General features: G+C 47.8%; 1 protein-coding gene across 2 annotated transcripts in view; it reads left to right on the top strand.

The window, feature by feature from the left end:
• Window positions 1–7,132: 7,132 nt before the first annotated feature.
• The window catches only part of MVB12B (multivesicular body subunit 12B), a 176,186-nt gene continuing 163,086 nt past the window's right edge, over window positions 7,133–20,232 (top strand). Inside the window, exon 1 of one of the 2 annotated variants that reach the window (XM_069540748.1) lies at window positions 7,133–7,290. In XM_069540748.1, the coding sequence (XP_069396849.1) occupies window positions 7,210–7,290 (81 nt within the window). In that variant the 5' untranslated portion in view covers window positions 7,133–7,209. Of the gene's footprint in view, window positions 7,291–19,944; window positions 20,106–20,232 lie in introns of those variants that run through there. The other variant, XM_060014144.1, reaches the window with a different exon arrangement.

Here is a 20,232-nt window from a genome sequence, read left to right as displayed (position 1 = left end):
CACAGAGGAAATGCCCTGTGAGTGGAAATCAGCATGATTTCTAACTGCTACTGAGAGCTGCCATTATTCATTCAAAAAATATTTGTTGAGTATCTACTGTGCCCTGGAGTGGTGAAAAGAGAGACAAGACTCCTCTGGTGCCTGCCCTCATGAAGGTTACAATCGAAAGAAGAGGAAGCGGCTCTTCTCGATTGCCTTCTCTGTGCCGGCTCCCCGGGTCAGGCTCCTCTCGATTAGGGAGGGTATTGAAGGAATCACACTTTGGATCTGTCATGACGTGGTGCCTCTGTGTAATAAAAGCAGTTCTGCACGTGGTTATGGTTTCTTAGTTTCAACACCACCATTTGTGGTTATGCCATGTTTATTTTTCACATCCTTCCAGTCAAACTCTTGTGAAAGAGCGCCAGCCACATTTATACACCTGTCCCACAAATGTGTTCGTCCCACCTGCCTGCCTTCTGCTCCCACAAGCAACTGGGTTCAGTCTGAGAGCACAGATCAGATTAAAAGCTGTGCAGATCAGGGTAAAGTTCTGTTTAGACAGCAAGACTGGTAACTGATGAGAGTTTACCCTCCCTCTCTCAAGGCAGTCAGTCTGTTGCTATCTAGTTACTACAGATCAATACCAGAGAACAGCCTTAGGGGCAATGATGTATTTATTGAGAGCGCCCTTAAGGAGAGCCAAAAAGGATAGACGTGATCAGTGGCGATCTCAGGTTCAGGATGCTGCTGGACTTGCTTCCTGACCTGCGTGGGCTTGGACTGGCGAGCAGAGAGCTCCATGCTGTTCCCCGTACTCTGCCCACCTCTCTCAGAACAAGTCCTCTTTGTGGTATTGACCACCCTTTGGGATCTCATTGTGTCTGAAATACACTGACCTTTTTTTTCCCCTGACTATAAAGGTTATATACGTTCATTATTAAAATTTAAAAAAATCTTAATGGCCTTCCTCCCTAATAAGGAAACAGTGATTATTTTTATTTTATTTTTTTCACAGCTTTATTGAGATATAATTGACACATAACACTGTGTGTGTTTAAGGTGTAAAACATGATGATCTAATAGATGTATATATTGTGCAGTGATTACCACGATTACCATAGTAGCACGTCCATCACCTTACACAGTTATTTTGTGTGTTTGTGATGAGAACTTGTAAGGTCTGCTCTCTTAGTGTATAATACAGTATGGTGAACTGTAGTCACCATGCTGTATATTAGATCCCTAGAACTTATTGGTCTCATAACTGGAAGTTTGAACCCTTTGACCCCCTTCACCCATCCTCCCACCCTGCCCCTGGCAACCACCAATTCACTCTCTGTGTCTATGAGTTCGGTCTTTTTTAAATTTTTTAATATATATTTATGTATTTGGCTGCGCCGGGTCTTAGTTGCAGCATGCGGGATCTAGTTCCGTGACTGGAGATCGAACCTGGGCCCCCTGCATTGGGAACGTGGAGTCCTTACTGCTGGACCACGAGGGAAGTCCCCTGAGTTCAGTCTTTTTAGATTCCACCTATAGGTGAGCTCAGACAGTATTTGTCTTTCTCTCTCTGACTTACTTCACTGAGTGTGATGTCCTCAAGGTTCATCCATGTTGTCACAAGTGGTAGCATTTCCTTTTTTTTTATGGCTGAATAATGTTCCATTTTACATATCTATAACTATATCTGTCTCACACTTCCTTTATCCATTCGTCCATCACAGACACTTAGGTTTTTCCCATGTCTTGGCTCTGGTGAACAATGCTGCAATGAACATAAGAGTGCAGATACCTCTTTGAGACCCTGTTTTCATATCTTTTGGATATATATCCAGAAGTAGGATTGCTTATAATTCTATTTTCCATTTTCTGAGGAACCTCCATACTGTTTTCCAAGGGAACAGTGATTTTTATTGCCCTGGCGATATGGGCAGCCTCAGGCCATGACTGACAAAGCCAATTTCCTAGCCTCCTTTACAGTTAGGAGTGGCCAGGTGACCCATTTCTGGCCATGGGGTCAGTTTCTGGGAAAGATTTTGCTCCCCACCCCATCCCCCATCCTGCCATGAAAGAAGAGGCCATGACACCTGAAGCAGGAGGAGCCATCCTGTGCCCGTGAGGCAACAAACATGAGTGTAAGAGACAACCACCTGAGGAGGTCAACAAAGGATGCAAGGACATGTATTCTTAACGTCTTCATTTTCCTGTAACAAGAAGACTGGAAGTAGATGACTCCTGGCCAAATACATGCCTATTGTTCAAGCTACTGTTGGTTGGGTGTTCTGTTATTTGCATCCATATTCCTAAATATGCTATAATATAGATATACAGACGGTCCCTGACTTATGATGGTTCCACTTAACGATTTTTGACTTTACAATGATGCAAAAGCGATGCGCATTCAGTAGAAACCTTACTTCGAATTTTGAATTTTGCTCTTTTCTGGGGCTAGTGATGTGTGGTAGGATACTCCCTTGTGATGCTGGGCAGTTGCAGGGAGCTGCCACTCCTAGTCAGCCACAGGATTACAAGGGTAAACTACCAATATACTTACAACCGTACTGTAACCAGAGAACCATTCTGTTTTTCACTTTCAGTACAGCATTCAATAAATTACATGAGCTATTCAATGCTTTATTATAAAATGGGCTTTGTGCTAGATGATTTTGCCCAATTGTAGGCTAATGGAAATGTTCTGAGCCCTTTAAGGTAGGCTGGGCTAAGCTTTGATGTTCGGTGGTGTATTAAATGCATTTTTGACTTAATGATATTTTCAACTTATGACGGAATTATCAGGGTGTAACCCCGTCATAAGACAATGAGGTCTGTAGATACACTAAAAGTCTCTACCCTTTCCCCAAATACAGCCACTGTTAATGTTTGGTATACATTTTTCCAAGTATCGTATGCATATGTTAATACATATAAATAATCACAAATACATATAAAATTAATGGGCTCATAGAATAAATGCATTCTGTTCTATAAACTGCTTTTTTTACTTAACAAAATACCATGGTGTATTTCTGTGTCAGTACAACTTTTTTTTTTTAACAAGTTAATCTTGTATTGCTAGACATTTAGGATGTATTCAGTATTTTCTCATTATAAGCAATGCTGAAATAATTATCCTTGAACATACATCTGTGTGCACTTACCCGATTGTTTACTTTGGATAATTATTAGACATGGACGAAGGATATGCACATATTAAATGTTGACACATCTATCTATTAAACAAATGTTTCTTGAGGGCCTAGTATGTGTGGCACAGTTATGCTCGATGAACAGATACCTTGGTGGAGCTTTTAGTCTCGTGGGGAGACTGACAGTTGAACAGGTAAACAAATAGTACATAGTTACAAATTGTGATGAGTGATGAGCAGGAAATGAACTGATATGGTATGTAAACACTGGGGACATACTTAAATAGATGACCAGTGAAGGCCTCCAAGGAGGTGACACTTAAGGTCAGAGTTTAAGGATGAGAAGAGCCCAGGTCCTGTAAAGATGGAGAAGAGGAGTGCTCTGGGTGAAATCCCCCAAGGAAGAAAGAGCTTTGATGTTGAAGGATCTAAAAGGAAACAAGTGTGTGGCTGAAACAGCTGAGAAGTGGATGGAGGGGCAGGCAAGGTCTAGACAAGACAAGATCTTGTAGGTCATGTTGGAGCGTTTGAATTTTATTTATTCTATGGACAGTCACTGGAGAGCTTTAAGCAAGGGAGTGACTTGCTACATTTTATTATTATTATTATTTAGTGACCATTCTTGTTGCTATCTTCCATTGTTTGGATGGAGGCAAAGCCAGATCAGTAAGGAATTTATTGAAGTGGTCTAAGCAAGATAATATGGTTTGGAGTGGGATATTAGAAATATTCAAATAGGTCAGTGGATAGAAGCAAAGCATTTATAAACAGGGAACTTATACTAGTGGCCCACAATTTTATTTACTGAAGTTTTACATTATATATTAATATGTTAGAACAATATTATTACTGCTCTAATAGATATTACACTATAATATAAAAGTTACTTTATATTGTATATTCATTATTGTTAATAATGTTCTTATAATAATAATAATTTAATATTATTATTCAGTTTAAAAATTTTCTTGGATATTTTCCCGTATTTATTTATTGGGATAAGTTTCAAAATAATTTTGTCATGTTCCATTGCACTCCACCGCCAAATTATATTGGCTCTTTGATTTGGATTCCACTAAATTTATAAGTTGAGTTGGGGAGATATGACATCTTTGTAATATTGAGACTTCCTGCCCAGGGATTTGTTATGTTTTTCCTTTACTAAGGACTTATTTTTTATGTCCTTCAGTAAGGTTTTATAGTTTTTTTCCTATGGGCCTTGACATTTCTTGTTAAGTTTATGCCTAGGTATTTTATAGTATTCATTGCTAATGGAATATAATCTTTTTAAAAAGTCATACTTTCTAAATGGAAATCACAGATATTTAGTGTTGTAATTAGGGAATCTTCTAAGTAATACTTCTCTTCCTCTTCTGAATGTGGAAGAAACTGAGGCATGGGTACAGAAAAGAGACATAGGAGATAAAAATACTACATTACTCATAAAGTTGACTGGAAAAATGTAGCTTTTAATCTGTAAGCAAGTAGGCTTGCTGTATTTCTCCCTGAACTGGATAGATTTACCTCCATAAAAGCAGGTAGTGCTGGACAATAGTATCTTTACCCCGGAAACAGGTCCAGTTACCACCTGGTGGAGAGCACATGAAAATATTTGCTCTCTGCAGTAAGCGAAAGCCAAAAAAGAGAACTCAGAGCATCTGTTCTTGTCTAGTTCCTTCTCCCACGCTCACTAGTGAGATAAACCATTCATTGTCCTCTAGGGTAGAGAAAGGTCACGAGTCTTTTTCTAATGGAAGTCCCTCTATATGGAAAAGAAGTCTTTTCCCTTAACATTTAGGAAAGCCATTGATTTTCATTTTTATCTTATAACTAGCCACTTTACCAAAGTCTCTAAGCTTTTTAGTTGATTTCCTTAAATTTTTATTTTTAGGCATGCATTTACATCATGAACAAATGACAATTTTGTCTCTTCCTTTCCATTATTTGTATTTCTTATTTATTTTTCTTATGTTATTGCATTGGCTTTAGTTTGTACCAATTTTAATGGGCATTCTTGTTTTGTTTCTGACTTAAATGAGAATACCCTTAGTGTCTTACCATTAAATATGTTTGTGGATGGCTTCTGATAAATAAACTTTGTCATGTTAAGAAACTTAAGTTTTCTTCCTAGTTCATTAAGAGTTTTTTAAGAAAATTGTAAGGTATTGGTGTTGAATTTATCAAATATTTTAGAAGTATTTCTCCTGTTGATAATATCCTGTGATTTACTTTTCTTTAACAATGAAATGAATTTACATACTCCCTAATGTTGAATCATCCTTGTACTTTTGGAATAAATCTTGCTTGATTATGGTGGATTTTGACTTGTTTTACAGCAAGTTGGATTCAAATTGGTAAAATTTTGCAACTACTCTATAGTTAAGCAGATTGGTCTATAAGAGTAATGATTCACATGTTAGAGATTAATTGGTGAACTTTGAACAGGTGGTCCTGGCTCATATGAGTTTGGGAAATGCCAGGTTAATCAGGTTTCTTTACTCTTGGACTTCACAGAGACCTTAATAATACTTATTGTGATTCTCCAAAAGATATAGACTAGAAATGGCATCCAGCACTAGCACTTTCTCAAGTTATTTGACTGCAGAACCTCTTTTTCAAAAAACACATTGAGTTCTCTGGAGACTAGTGTTCTATAACTGATCTGTAATTCTCCATTTTGGTGTTATCTCTGTCAGTTTTGTTATCAGAGTTATGCTAAACTCCGGAAGTGAAATGGAAAACTTTTTTTTTCTGTGTAACAGTTTAAATAACATAAGGATTATCTGTCCCTTAATGGTTTGATAGAACTTGCCTGTAAAGCCATCTGAAGTAGTGGCATTGCTGAGTGATACAGTTGCTCAGGAATGCACACACTAACAAGGCTTCCCCACAGGACATTTTTTCCCACCAGCCAATTCTTCCTGGCACCCTTTTCTTTAGGATCAAACAGCTATTTTAGAAAAGCCTAGAATGTGTGAAAATTACACTTGAGGCATTAGCAAAGTGAGGCTGATCAGTCCTGCAGGGTCCTCAGCTCTAACAAATAGCATGCTGGCTACTGCTCCGGGGTGCCTTGCTGGGGCTTGTACAGCATTTTTGGTTAAGGGTGCAGAGTTGACTCCCACCTTTCATAGTAGCCACTCTCGCTGAGGGCCAAGCTCTGGACCCCCTTCCTCATCCAGTTCCATTTTATCCTCTGGCTTGTACCTTTTCTAAAGTACTGTAGGGCAATAGGTGTGCTTAAACTTCTTCTACATGCTTCCTGGAGGCCAGCCCTCAATAGTTCTTGCTATAGACCTCTGTGGGTAGATCATTTGCCCAGCATAAGGGGAAGGCAGAGAATTGCTAGGAGATCCGGGTCAGTTTGAGAGTCCTGGTATTAGCAGTGGGGACTAGGGCCAAGCAAAGCTTATGTGGGGTCAGCTGGACCAGTGGGTCTCCTGAACTGTAATGAACTGAAGGATTGGCTTGGGGTTCAGTAGGGCTGGGTGTCCCTACAAGTGACGGGGGGCGGGTGGTGTGTGTGTGGCCTGGGGGCTTCTAGGGATCTAAGGCTGTGCTGAAGGGTTAGTCTAGGGTACAATGAGGCCTAGGAGAGCTGAGGAGGCTGCGGGTCCCTGGAAGAGGCCAACTTGGGGGAGGGGGGCAATTGGGGGCCCAGGCTCCGACAGGCCCGGGGCTCCCGTGGGTCTGGGCTGGGGCGGGGGCCGCCTGCGTACTCGGGGAGGCCAGGTCGGCGGCGCCGGGGCCCTGCCCGGGGCTAACGGGCCGGGCCGCGGGGAGGCGGGGTGCCGGCCAGGCGGCGGCGCGGGCTCCGGACGCGAGGGCTCCCGCTCCCTCCTCCCGCCCGAGCCAGCCTCGGGCGCCCGGCGCCTCCCACGGAGCCAGCGCCAGAGCCGGGAGGCCCCGGCCCGCCGCCGCGGCCCGCGGAAGGAGCCGCCGCTGTTGTTGCTGCCGCCGCCGCCGCCAGGCCGCGCCCCGCCCCTGCCGCTGCCGCTCCCCGGTGAGGCTCGCGCTCGACCTGCGGCGCCGGCCCCGCCGCCTGGGCCCCGGGCCCGGCCCCTTCCGCGCCGCCCGGGCGATGAGAAGCTGCTTCTGCGTGAGACGGAGCCGGGACCCGCCGCCGCCGCAGCCGCCGCCACCGCCGCCCCAGCGGGAAACAGTTAAGTGAGGCAGGGCGGGCAGGGCGCCGCGGAGGCTCGGCCAAGCCGCCCTTGCTGCCCCCGCGGGCGGGCGGGCGGGCGGGCCGGCGCAGGCCCCGGGCCGAGGGGCGGGTGGACGGGCGGAGCCGGGCCGCACCGAGGCCTGCGGGCTGTGTGCCCGGCCGGCCGCGGGGACAGGCCCGGCGGCCTCTGCTCGGCCCTGCGCGCGCCGCGGCTTCCCGTTCCCGGCTTGGCCTTGCGGCTTGGCGGAGCCGGAGGGAGCTCGGGGACCAGGGTGCGAGCAGCGTAACCTGGGCCGGGGCTGGTGAGGGCTCCCGAGAGCCACGTCCGCCCAAGTGAGAGGTGAAGCGGCCCACCTGTGCCGGGGCACGGCGGCCACCTGCACAGACCCGGACAGTGGTTTCACTGGCCGGGCCCGGGGGCCACTCTCTGTAGTCACGTGGGTGCCGAGCTGACTGCACCTGAGCCTCGGGCATGATCTAGGGTGCGGCCTCATCTGTGACCTGGGCAGAGCAGAGAGGACACCCAAACTCCAGGGCACCTGTGTGCAAGGTGAGGTGCCGGCTGGGGCACCCAAGACCCAGAGTACCCAGGCTCGAAGGATGGTGCGCCTGTCGATGGTCACCCCACGGGGACTCCAGCGCAAGTGAGGCTCAGGGGCGGGGGCCGGGTGAAGAAGGCAGACCCTTGAGCATCTTCGTCCTCTTTGTTACCAACACACAACTCTTCCTGAATCATCAGCCTTTCCGGCCATTAAAAATGACTCTTGTATTCCCTGCCCCTCTGCAGCCTCTTCAGCAAGGCACAGGGGAAGGCCACAGGAGGGCCAAAGGCAAATGGCTGTTGCTCCTTCTCTGCTCCCCGCCCCCACCCACGAACCAGCCCCCCGCTCAGTTTTCTGCCACAAAGCAGACAGCAGGCCAGAGTCTCTTTAGGGGCCTTTGTCTCCGTGATTCCTTCTCAGTATAATCTCATTGTACATTTCTCGACAGCTGGCTGGATCTCATCTCATTTTAACAGGGCAAGAAAATCTTATCAGCTGCACCAGAAAAGCCTTAGAAAAAAGTTAGGAGATAAGCTGTGTGGAAGCCTAGACTAACTCAAAAACTCAGTGTACTCAGAAGATTAGTACAGGAGACAGGTGACACCTTTCTTGCTTGTGGAAAATTGAACCAGGTATTTCAAGATATTGTGCCATGCATAGAATATTTAAATGGGGCCTCTTCTGGGACCTGGGCACCAAGACCCATGTGCAGCAGTTGACACAGCAATTACTGGTTCATTTGAGCTTAGGATCATCTTCTTTAATCCACATTTTTTATTCCTTCCTTTTAGCATTTAGGCCGCACTCCTGACTTATGCTGAAGGCATTTCCCTGCCCTGCCTCCTTCCCGCTGGTGGGCTTTTCCCCACTTTTAGCTGGAACAGTGCACCATGATTAAATGCAAGGACTTATAATTAGGCCTCAGCTTAAGCCTTGGCTTTTCTACTTACTGTGTGTTCTTAGGGAAATTAGTGAACTTTTCTGAGCCTCAGTTTCCTCATCTGTAGAGTGAGGCTAATGACAATATCTATCTCATAGAATTATAGTAAGAAGTAAATGAAATATTAGAAGTGCTCAGCTCCATTCATGCCACAGGGCAAGTAGTTAATAGAAATTAGTGGTTATTGGGACTTCCCTGGCGGTCCACTGGTTAAGACTCTGCGATTCCACTGCAGGGGACACAGGTTTGATCCCTGGTTGGGGAACTAAGATCCTGTGTGCTGCATGGCGTGGTTAAAAAAATAAAATTAAAAAAATTAAAAATTAGTGGTTATTATTAAGGGTTTATTAACTAGTTAATCAGAAGAGTAGCTTCAGGTTTTTTTAGAGTGCCTTTCTGTTTGTGGTTATTGTTTAGGGCCACTAGGAAGGGATGGTAGAGTAGAAAGAACACTGGGCTTAGAATGTCAGTTTACCTCCTGGAACCCAGGAGACCCTAGGCAAGTCATGGAACCTCATGGGACCTTTCTGAATCCCCATTTCCTCATTTGTTAAAGGGGCCTAAGAATAAAAGCTACCCCGTAAGGCTGAATGGGCTAATGTGTATGAATGTGTGTGACACTGTGGAGGGCGTTGGTGGGTCCTCACTAAATGTAAGTGGGATCTAACGTCAGACCCCGGTTTTGTGGGTCTGCTGTTTTGACAGTTTGTTGTGGTGGGGGAGGACTATAAGAAAAACAATGCAAGAATGTCTTGTTTGTGTACAAGGATATCTTGGTGCTTTACAAAACCATACAACCGTGTGAACACATTGTGATCCCCTCTCAGGGCCTTGGAAGTGGGGAGTGGGCGCTGAAGGTTCATCTCTATCAGTTTCACAGCAGATTTGCTTGTGGAAGCATCAGAATCCAAGTGTCCCCGGCCCCGCTGCCTTAGCAGGTTGGAACTGCTCCATGCTTCGTGCTCAAAGAGCGACATCCTTGCCACACTGGAAAGTCATGATGGTGTTGGAGTCAAGAGTGGGAAATGTCAGAGGTGCTATTATGATGGTGAAAATAACAAATGACTACATGGTTGGATGTGGTGGGCTGAGAACACTGTATTTAGTTGGCTGTGGTTGAGTGAGCGGTCTCGGTTGCGCGTTGGCTTGTGGGAGGGGAGGCCTGGGTTCTTTGAATGAGCTGCCTCTCCCCAGGCTGTTCTCGCTCTCTCTGAGGCCCTCCCTGACCAGCGTTGCACTGGCCCCACTGGCTCTCCTTGGCTTTGTGCTCGCTGGGCCGCCCTTGGGAATTGTGGTTTCCCTGAATTGTCGGCACTGTTTGCAGCGGGGTTGCCTACCTCACATCTCTTCTCTCCAGCTGCATGGGAGGCAGGGTGTGCTTGACGTTGCCTTCTTGTTGGGGACATCCTGTGGGCAAGCGTTGGTTTACTTGACACACTTCTGGCGGGATGCAGAGCTTGTCTAGGCTGAAATGTGAGAGGCCCATGGGCCTAGAGCCCAGGGGTCACATACTAGAGCTTTGCAGCATCTCATACTCCCCTGAAGACTGGAGGGCCGTCTTGCTGGGCCTGTGGCTAGGATCAACACGGGATTGTTCTACACACACACACACACACACACACACACTTTTTTTTTTTCAAACAGATACTGATCAGCACAGCAAAATGTTCAAAAAAATATCCTTTAGGAGAGAGAAATAGATGAATTCTTAATGAACTAAGAAAGAACCCTTAGAATGTTTATTAAAATGCAGAACCCAGGGCCTCAAACCCAGATCTTGAATCAGAATATCTGGGGAAGGGGCCCCAGAATCTGCATGTTTAACAAGAATCTTGGGTTGTACTGATGCTTACTGAAATTTGAGAACCCCAATTATAGATGCTTTAAAAATATTGTGAAACACACAAAATAAAATTTACCATCCTAATTGTTTTTAAATGTATACATCAGTGGCATTATTCTGTTGTGTAGCGAATCTCCAGAACGTTTTCATCTTGCAAAACTAAAACCCTATACAGTTGACTCTTGAACAACATGGGTATGAACTGCGCAGGTCCACTTATACGTGGAATTGTTTCCATAGTAACTACTGCAGTACTACACCGTCCGCGGTCGGTTGAGTCCCCAGATGCAGAACCACAGATACAGAGGAGCTCCGAATTTGGAGGGCCAACTCTAAGGTATATTCGGATTTTCGACTGCTGGAGGGTTTGGCACTCCTAACCCCTTCATTGTTCAAAGGTCAACTGTACTCATAAAACTCCTGTTTCCCTCTCCCCAGCCTCTGGCAACCACCATTCTACTTTCTAGGAATTTGACTACTCCAAGTACCTCATATAAATGGAATCATATTTGTGAGTATTTGTCTCTCTGTGACTGCCTTATGTCACTTAGCATAATGTCTTCAAGGTTCACCCACACTGCAACAAGTGTCAGAATTTCCTTCCTTTTTTAAGACTGAATAATACTACCTTGTATGTATAGACCACATTTTGCTTATGCATTTACCTGTCTGTGGACACTTGGGTTGCTTCCACCTTTTGGCTATCTCAAATAATGCTGCTGTGAGCATGTATGTACAAATATCTCTTTGAGACCCTGTATTCAGTTCTTTTGGGTATATATCCAGAAGTGGAATTGCCAGGTCATATAGTAATTCTATTTTTCATATCTTGAGGAATCACCACAGCGTTTTCCGTAGCTGCTGCATTTCCATTACCGCCAACAGTGCACCAGGTTTCCGATTTTTCCACATCCTCACCAACACTAATTTTCTGGGTTTTGGTAGCAGCCGTCCTAATGGGTATGAGATGATATCTCACTGTGGTTTTGGTTTGCATTTCCCTAATGAGGAATGATGTTGAACATCTTTTCAGATGCTTGTTGGCCACTTGTATATCAGCTTTGGAGAAATGTCCTTTTTCAAGTCCTTTCCCCATTTTTTCATTGAGTTATTTGCTTTTTGTTATTGCTAAGTTGTAGGAGTTCTTAATAGATTTGGATTTTAACCTCTTACCAGGTATATGATTTGCAAATATTTTCTCCCATTCTTTTGGATGTCTTTTCACTCTGTTGATTGTATCTTTTGATGTAAGTTCTGCAAGTTCTTTATGTACATTAAAACCTTGTAAAGAAAATATTATCATCCATTATTCCAATTTGAGGGGCGTGGAAACTTAGCCCAATTCAGTTGAATTGCTTGGGGTCACACAGCTGTGTCACAGCTGTGACTCAAGCCCTGGTCCCTCTGAGTCCCAAGTCTGCACCCTTTCCATTCCTCTGCTTTACCTCCCAATCCTTCCCTGAGCTAATAGCATGAAGAGGCCCTATAGGGTCTGCAGGAAGTGGCCTTGGCTTGAGAAGCATTCATTTACAGGAGAGGAAATAGGAACGCAAGACTTGGGAATCTCTTCCTTCTGACCACTGGGGCGCTCCTTCCTGTGGAGCCACATCATTACTTAGACCTTAGAAATAGCAGAGAAGTGCAGACAGGTATTTAACAGTTTTGTTTATTTGTTTGTTTAAGCGTTTCATAAGCTTGTTTCAGAGCCCATCTGCTACTTACAGTTCCCCAGACAGTCTGGGACTGTTCACGCCACCGTTGGTGCCGTGTCTTTTGCCTGCACTCCTTGCAGTACTCTGCACCCTCCATCTTTCAGGAAGGCCAGCTCCCTGACTGCCCAGCAAAAGGGAGCATCGCCTCATTTGTGGTCCCTTTCTTTCGGGACATTTCCTCCAGCCCATGAGCCCTGCAGGCGGTACCCATGACTTATTCGTCGCTGTGTCACCCAGCACAGTGGCACTGCACCTGGGCTCTGCGTTCTCCAGTCTCTGACCCAGCCCAGATCAATTAGATCAGAACCTGGGGGTTGGAACAGGCAGCTGTAGTTTTTACAAACTCCTTAGGGGAGTCTTCGTGCAGCCTCCTGCCAGGCCCTCATCCAGCCTGCTCCAGCTGAGTCACACCCACTTCTGGAACCCCCTGGAGTGCCACAGTCCCACCTCCCTTCCTCGGCAGATGGCCCAGCCCTGGGATCGTGGTGTTTGTCCTGCGTGGAGCATCAGTGACCCCAGCGTGGCACTCTCACCATTGCCTCTGGTGCTTTATATGCCCCCCTTAATCCGATGAAACACTGGCGATTTTGAGAGGAGGACAGGAACTTCATTCATCCATCCTCCCGTCCGTCCATCCATCCAACCATCTATCTATCCGTAATCCATTTATTGAGTTCTCATTGTGGGCTAGGCACTGTGGTGGACATATACCTTTGCATAACTGATGTTCTGCTAGGGAAAATATTATAGCCTTCTGAGAGGCAAGACTGTGTGTAAGTGTGTATGTGCGTGCGTGCATGTGTGCACATGTATGTGCTAAGGCCATGTCCTTGGACAACATCAGGATTCTTAGTGACAGCACCTGTCTGGCTGGGCAGTGGGGAAGGTTTGGGGTGAATGGGAGATGTGACCCAGATTTTGAATGGTGGGATGGGTGCCATAGGGGAGGAACTGGGTGCTCTTGGGCAACCTGTGTTGGGGAGGGAAAGACTGGGGGACTTACTCTGAGGCTGTTCCCCATGGATGATGACCTTCAGGTTCCTTCCTCCCTCCCTCCCTTCCTTCCTTCATCAAACATCTAATGAGTACCTACTGCCTTGTAGTCAGTTTGGACTATGGACCTGCTGTTTCAGCATCACCTGGATCTTGTTAGAAATGTAGCTTCTGGGACTTCCCTGGTGGTGCAGTGGCTAAGAATCTCCCTGCCAATGCAGGGGACACGGGTTCGATCCCTGGTCCAGGAAGATCCTACATGCCGTGGAGCAACTAAGCCTGTGTGCCACAACTACTGAAGCCCACGCGCCTAGAGCCTGTGGTCCAGAACAAGAGAAGCCACCACAATGAAAAGACCGCGCACCGCAACAAAGAGTATCCCCCGCTCACTGCAACTATAGAAAGCCCGTGCACAGCAACGAAGACCCAACACAGCCAAAAATAAACATGAATTAAATAAAATAAATTTATAAAAGAGAAATGCAGCTTCTCAGGCCCCACCCTAGACCTGTTGAATCAGTATCTCTGGGAGTGGGTTTAAGACTCTGTTTTAGGGAATTCTTCAGATGACTCATGCATGCTAGAGTTTGAGAACTCCTCATCCAGAATGTTGGGGTTTCCATCTTCACCATTGTTTCACGCTCAGCACAAGGGCTCTCTCTAAACATTTGTGGGCTGACTGTTACGCACCAGGTCCTGTTAGGTACCAGGAACGTGGGAGATGCTTCAGGTGGGAGGATGGCAAGGTCAGCCAGGTTTGAGGTATTAATGGGACACTTGGGTGACAATAGCCAGCAGGGTACTAGACACACTCGTCTGAGTCTCAGGAGAAAAGTCCGGGCCGTGGAGGTAATTTGGAAGTCATCAGCACACAGAATGATTATATGACCAGAGAAGCTCTGAAGACCCATGTGCAAGTCACAGAGTGGGTGGTCGTGATGGGAGGTGTCTGCTGACCTGAAGCCAGGTGTTCTCATGATTCTGGCCTGGGAGCCCATTTGCCCAGCGTTGAGGTGACATTTTTGCTCTGGACACTGTGGCCATCAAGCCAAGGCTGTGACCATTTTATGTCACCGAATATCAAGAGAATGTTGCTCTTGGGACCTCCTGGGGTGGGTTCATTTGTAGGGCATCTGCCTTCTGTCAGTGTCCTTCTTCCTTCTCTCCAGGCGACAGTATGACGCTAGACCTGATGGGAGTGGGTGGGGACGACCTTCATTTGCAGTGATTGTGAGCGAGTTGCAGGTTGCGGTGGGGCTCACAGTGTACTGGAGAACGCCCCCTCCTCCTGGAGCCCGCACCAGGCTCCCTGGTTTTTCACATTCGGGCCCGTAGGGGCAGGCCTTTGGCCACGGCAGTGCTGTAGAACTTGATCCTGATTTATCTGGGGAGAGAGAACTCCAGGGTCTAGCACTGCGCTGTACGGGCTGCAGCAGCCCAAACCGCAGGCCCGCCTCACATGGTTTATGGAAAATGGGTTTGGTAATCCAATGGTTAATATCAGTCTAAACATAGGTCTGATGGAATGGATGCATTTGTACACCAGATTCTCCTATTAGAAGTAACAGACCTTCACTGGAGAAAAAGGAAGTGCTTGCCATTGTTAGTTCCCTAGCTGGAAAGTTCTTTGTGATCTAGGGGAGCTTAGGAAAATATTTGCTTTAGTTCCCCAGTATCTTAGCAGCCTTCCCAGCAGCCTGTGGCCTGTTGCCACCAGGTCGTACTCAACAGCATTTGTCAGAACGATTTGGTTTCTGACTGGTCACTAGATAAGTGATCCAGGCCCAAGTACAGGTGGCGCCAGGATGCTATCCTGAGGTTCCGTAGTGGACGCCTCTTAGCCTGGGTCCCCCATGGGCAGCCCCCAGAGCCGGCTGGCCATGTGCCTGTTTGCCGCAGGGACTCTGGCCTCAGCCTGCAGTCTCCTTAGGAGGTAGGGCTCTGCACCAGGGCTGCCTGAGGTGGCCCAGTTTGTGTATGTGTGTGTGTTGTGGGTGCACTGGTGAAGCCTGGCCTCCCCTGTCCTCTGTCCCCTGCATAAGATTTGTTAGCAGGAAGGTGCCAGGAATCATGGAGCAACAGAGGAGGGCACGGGTTCCCCGCAGCCCACTGGTACCACTGCTGCTGCTGGGAAACAGGCAGAGAGCTGCCCCACGATGGCCAGAGCCGGAGCTTTTCCTGGGGGACGGCCGTTCCCAGTGGAGGCCCTGCTCTTCGGCCGTTTCCCACGGGGAGTGAACTATTTATCCACTGCTTTTCCTCAGCCCCACAAGCTGCTAGATGTGGGCAGACAGTTTGTCTTTTGTGCCCTTGACTTTGGATTTCAAACAATCTGATCACAAGTTCATCCTTCTGTAGGGACTTAATTAACTCACTGGTTTTGTCATTTCAACTGCAGTAGCCCGATTTAACCTGCTCCCCCCGCAGTACTTTGAAATTACTCTCCTCAGAAGTTGTGTGCGAGTCCCACCTTCAGCTCTGGTGGGCAGCGAGGGCTCCGCTTCTGAGTCGGCCTTCCCTCCTCACCCAGGGTCCCTGCTGCGCCTCCTTTGAAGGCAGCACCCCCTGCCCCCCGGCAGTTGTTGCCTCCCCCCGCCCCCGGGCGCAAAGTGCTTTAAACTCCTCGGCCTGCACCCCACCCTGCTGCTGGAAGGGCCTCCGTGGAGAGAGGTCTGAGCTCTGCTAGTTGGGTTTTGATTTCAGTACAGGAGCTGATAAAACGAGATAAACCCCAGGCTCACAGGGCCGGGGAAATTAAACAGAGATGATATCAAAGTTCCCCTGAGTTTTCAACTGTGATACAGTAGCTTAGTTTTCTCCCAGACTGGGGCCGGGAGGCACGCCTTTGATTCTGAAACAATGTTCAGCATCAGTTAAGCCCAGCACTGCTGACTTATAGGGATTAAGTACACTGTTGTAGTAATTCTTTGATCAGCTACAAGGGAGCCGTGTGCTGTCTGTATGAAGGGGCTTTATAGTTAAAGTTCATTTCTCTGTGAACCTGGGATGACAGCACTGGTGAGGTGCTGCAGTGCTGGGAGCTGGGGCCTCCCCCAGGCACTGTTTGCAGCATTGCAGGCTCACGTAGGAAGCTGTTCTCTTACCCAGTGTTATTGGATAGAACTCATTGAACACAGCATGGAAAAAATCCTGCTGGCCTGGAAATCACACCTCACCCTAACTGACCCCATCCAGCCTCTCTAGTCCCAGTATGTACAACACACACACACACACACACACACACACACACTCTCTCATACACTCATTCTCTGTCTCTCTCCCCACCTTGCAGAGAAATCCTCTCGGGGCAGACACGGGCATGCCTGTCCAGAGCGAGGCTCTGTAGCCCCCAGCCTTGGCAGTGATCTGAGTGAGGCTGGCTGCACACTCGGGGTAGAGGTTGGGATAGGGACCAAATGACCTGCGAGGTCAAGCTAGGAGGACTAGGTCAAGGTCAGTGTCGCCAATGTACCCTTTCCGTGCCCGAGGGCAGATGTGACTCCCAGGTGCTGCCACCGTCTTCATTCCTTACCTGGCGTTTACTGAGAACCGACTTAGCTTTAGGTTGGCTCAATCCTGTAGTTCTCAGAAATCTCAGCATCTGTTATCCTGGCCTCTAAAATACTGCATCAACTTTTGGCTTTTTCTGTGGAAGCCCTCCTTGCAGCCACAGCTGGGACGGTAGAAGTTTCCCCAATTGTACCTCCACCCCGGTTGGCCCTGTGACTTCCAGTTGGTAATGGAGCCCCCGTGTGCCGTGGATCGCACTCGCACCGTGCTATACATCAACCTGTTCGCTCCTGTGCAGGGCTCAGATCTCCCTCATTAGGTCTAAATTTACCTCAGTCGTACACAAACATGGCCTTAGCTCATTTTTATTGTTGTAAATTATTTATGAGGGAAGTGTTGAATCTTGAAACTGAGGTGTGGGGAAAATTAATCCCATGTTACTTCTATCTTTCTGTACTTTTCTCCCCCTTGCTTCAGTTACTGGGCTACAGCTAGAGAAAGAAGAGCGTTGGCATTTTAAAATATAATTGGTGTTCAAAGTGCTTTCTTGATGGGATATCGGATGGTAAGTCCGTCTGTCTATACACAGTGTATGGAAAGCAGACCAGACTGGGGAAGGAGGGCCAGAGGTCCCGTTGGGCTCTGCCCTCTGCCAGCTCTTGGTGTCTGAGAACTCCAGGCTTCCATTTTCCTCCTCTAAAATAGGGATAATACGCCCCAGCCACCTTCTAGGTTTGGTGTGAGCATCGATTGAGAAGGAGCCCGAGAAAGCTTTTTGGTAATTGCAGGGTGCTGTTCGGATGTGGGGAGGTGTGTAGTGTGTTCTGTGTGCAGCTGGGATTTGGAGATAGAGGTGGGTGCTGGGTGGGCAGTGCTGAGGATGACACCAGCTGTTGCAAGTAGGCCTTCGTGTTTTCTGCTGTAGCCCAGCATCGCATCTTGCAAGACAGGTTAATGTTGGCCTTAAACACCCTGCCGCCCCCACCCCTCCCCGCGGCAGGTCTGCTCTGCAGCCCGGCATTAATGGCCTCTTCTCCCCCTCGCAGAGGCCTGGCCTATGACCCGGGCAGCCGCGGACACAGTGGTGCCATCCCTTGTGGCTGGAGGCTGCGCACAGCCCGGGGAGCACTGAGAGCTAGTTAATAAATGGCCTTTTGTTAGGAAGGTCAATTGAAGTGACGGTAGAAACGCTGTTAAGAGTAATTTGCAGTCAGAAAATATGTAATTCAGGGCAGGCTGCTTTGAGTGATTGCCTCTGCCGTGGATATCTTGGGCGTTTCTCATTAAAAGCTTCCTTTGCTGGTGGTGGTGCTTCCTCCACTGCGGAGCTCCGCGTGGCGAGGAGTCATTTGTCTGTATCTCACAAAGGCTGCTGGATCCCCAGGGCACAGTCACTGCGGGGGGGCGGGGGGGGGAGGAAAGAGGGAGGCGTGCATCCGAGATGCTCGGTGCTAATGCCCTGTCTGCCGCATCCTCCCAGCCTGCAGGCCGGGCCATGACCAGGCACGCGGGCCCGGCCGCCGGCTTCTTTGTCTGCTCGGGGAGGCCGCCCGCAGCCATCTTGGGGCCCGGTGCTGGGCTGCCCGGTGCATTGTGGGAGCAGCGGCGTCAGCCCCCTGCCCTTGCTCACGCTGCAGAGCAGAGGAGGGCCATTGTCATCAGTACGTGGCTGAGGATGTGGTGACCCGAGGACGGGCATCTCTCAGCTAATAAAATGTTTCTTATTTATTCGCATGCTCACTTCCCCCCTCTCTCTCTCAGATAGTGGAAGCCCTACTATCTTAAAAAACAACAACACTCACCTCTGATGTTCTTTATTAAATTCACAGCACGATATTTTAGCACTGGCAGAACTGTACATTCTATTAATGAGTTGTTAATTGCAAGCATTTTGGTAACCAACAGCAGGTACCAATATTTTGCAAACTGCAGCAACGTTATTTCCATGTTACCAGGAATATGGGGTTTTCCAAGTGAAGTACTTTTCGATCAGTGTTTGGATTGGGCTGGTGCAGATATTTAATTCTAAACCTTTATTGGGGGCATGTATGCAGATTCTGTCAGTAAATATTTATTTAGTGCCTACTGTGTGCAGGAAGCATTAAACCCTGTTCTTCATGCAGGTAAAGCTGCCTGGTAAGTGAAATTTGAAAACAGAAAACGATGCAGTGATGTGGTTTGGTGTCCTGTCCCCCCTGCCCTGTGCTTCTAGAAGTTTATTTTCAGTAGAATTAAGTAAAGCAGAACTTAGTTTGGCTTTTGTCATAAACAGAAGCTGAGACTGTGGCTGCTGCCAGGCACTTCCTAGCCTTAACCCGAGACTTGGCTCCGTTGCACTGACAAGTCTGTTTCTGGAGCCTTTCGTGGGTTCCAGGGGACGCTGATTACACGGTAACTTGCATACAGCATTCTGGTTGTTTCTATTCAGGAGGCTGTAGTCAGTTTTAATAGCCTCTGCCTTTTCTGGTTCTAGGCTGAGAACTAAGAATATTCCTCCTGCCTGCCTGGTTAGGCAGGGCGTTTGGTTTACTTTAGAAGCAGTACCCAGCCTTGAGAGATCTGGCAGACCCACAGCCAGTGGAGTTCAATTGCTGCAGAAGGAGGTAGAATTTAACTTGCTCTTTTTCGCAGCTTGTCCTTTTAAAAGCACTAAAAGCCATTCACATAAGGTGTTAGGTTTTTCATTTGCTTTCTGGTGCGCTGCCACTCGAGCTGCCCAGACCCGGTGCTCTCTCTATATTCTGCTTGTCTCCTCTGGTCACATCAAGAGGCAATCAGCAGCAGAATAATAATTGCATTTCCCTCCCTTTCTCCCAAAGTGCCCAACAAGAATTATGGTCATTGTTAGTGTTTAGCTTTGAGTAAGTGCCCACATGACCTGCTGGATTAAACACAACAAAGGGACCCGCCGGTCCTCTTGGGAGCAGCACCAACCATGTTTCTGGCCAGTTACACTGGACCTTTGTATCCCGAACCCTCCAGTCTCATCTGCTTTTTGTTGAGCGCCTACTATGTGCCAGGGAACCTCTCCAGGCCCTTGATTTACGTGACTCCTTTAGTTCTCACAGCAGCTCTGCGACTGTCAGTGTCCTGACCTCTTGCTTGCCCGGTCACCAGCTAGTAAGTCACAGAGCCTGGACTCCACTGCCATGCCTTGGCCTCCATGCCCAGAGCACTTTCTTCTGTGTGTTTGCAGAGCTCTGCCGCCCGAACAGTCCTCCCTTGGATGTGGTAGACGCTGTGGATTTGGAAGGCTGCACTTCTGCAGGGAGGTATTGTGAGGGAGAGAGACGGAAGGTACTGTTAGATTTAGCCGTGTCTGATTCATCCTCAGAGAAGCTGGTGGTATCTGTTCAGAAGTCAGGCAGCTGGGCAGCAGAGTGTTCAAAGCTCACTTGA

The sequence above is a fragment of the Delphinus delphis genome, chromosome 6, assembly GCF_949987515.2.
Source record: "Delphinus delphis chromosome 6, mDelDel1.2, whole genome shotgun sequence".
NCBI lineage: Eukaryota > Metazoa > Chordata > Mammalia > Artiodactyla > Delphinidae > Delphinus > Delphinus delphis.
The sequence above is the reverse complement of the archived record's forward strand: the minus strand, read 5'-3'. Positions and strand labels throughout refer to the sequence as shown.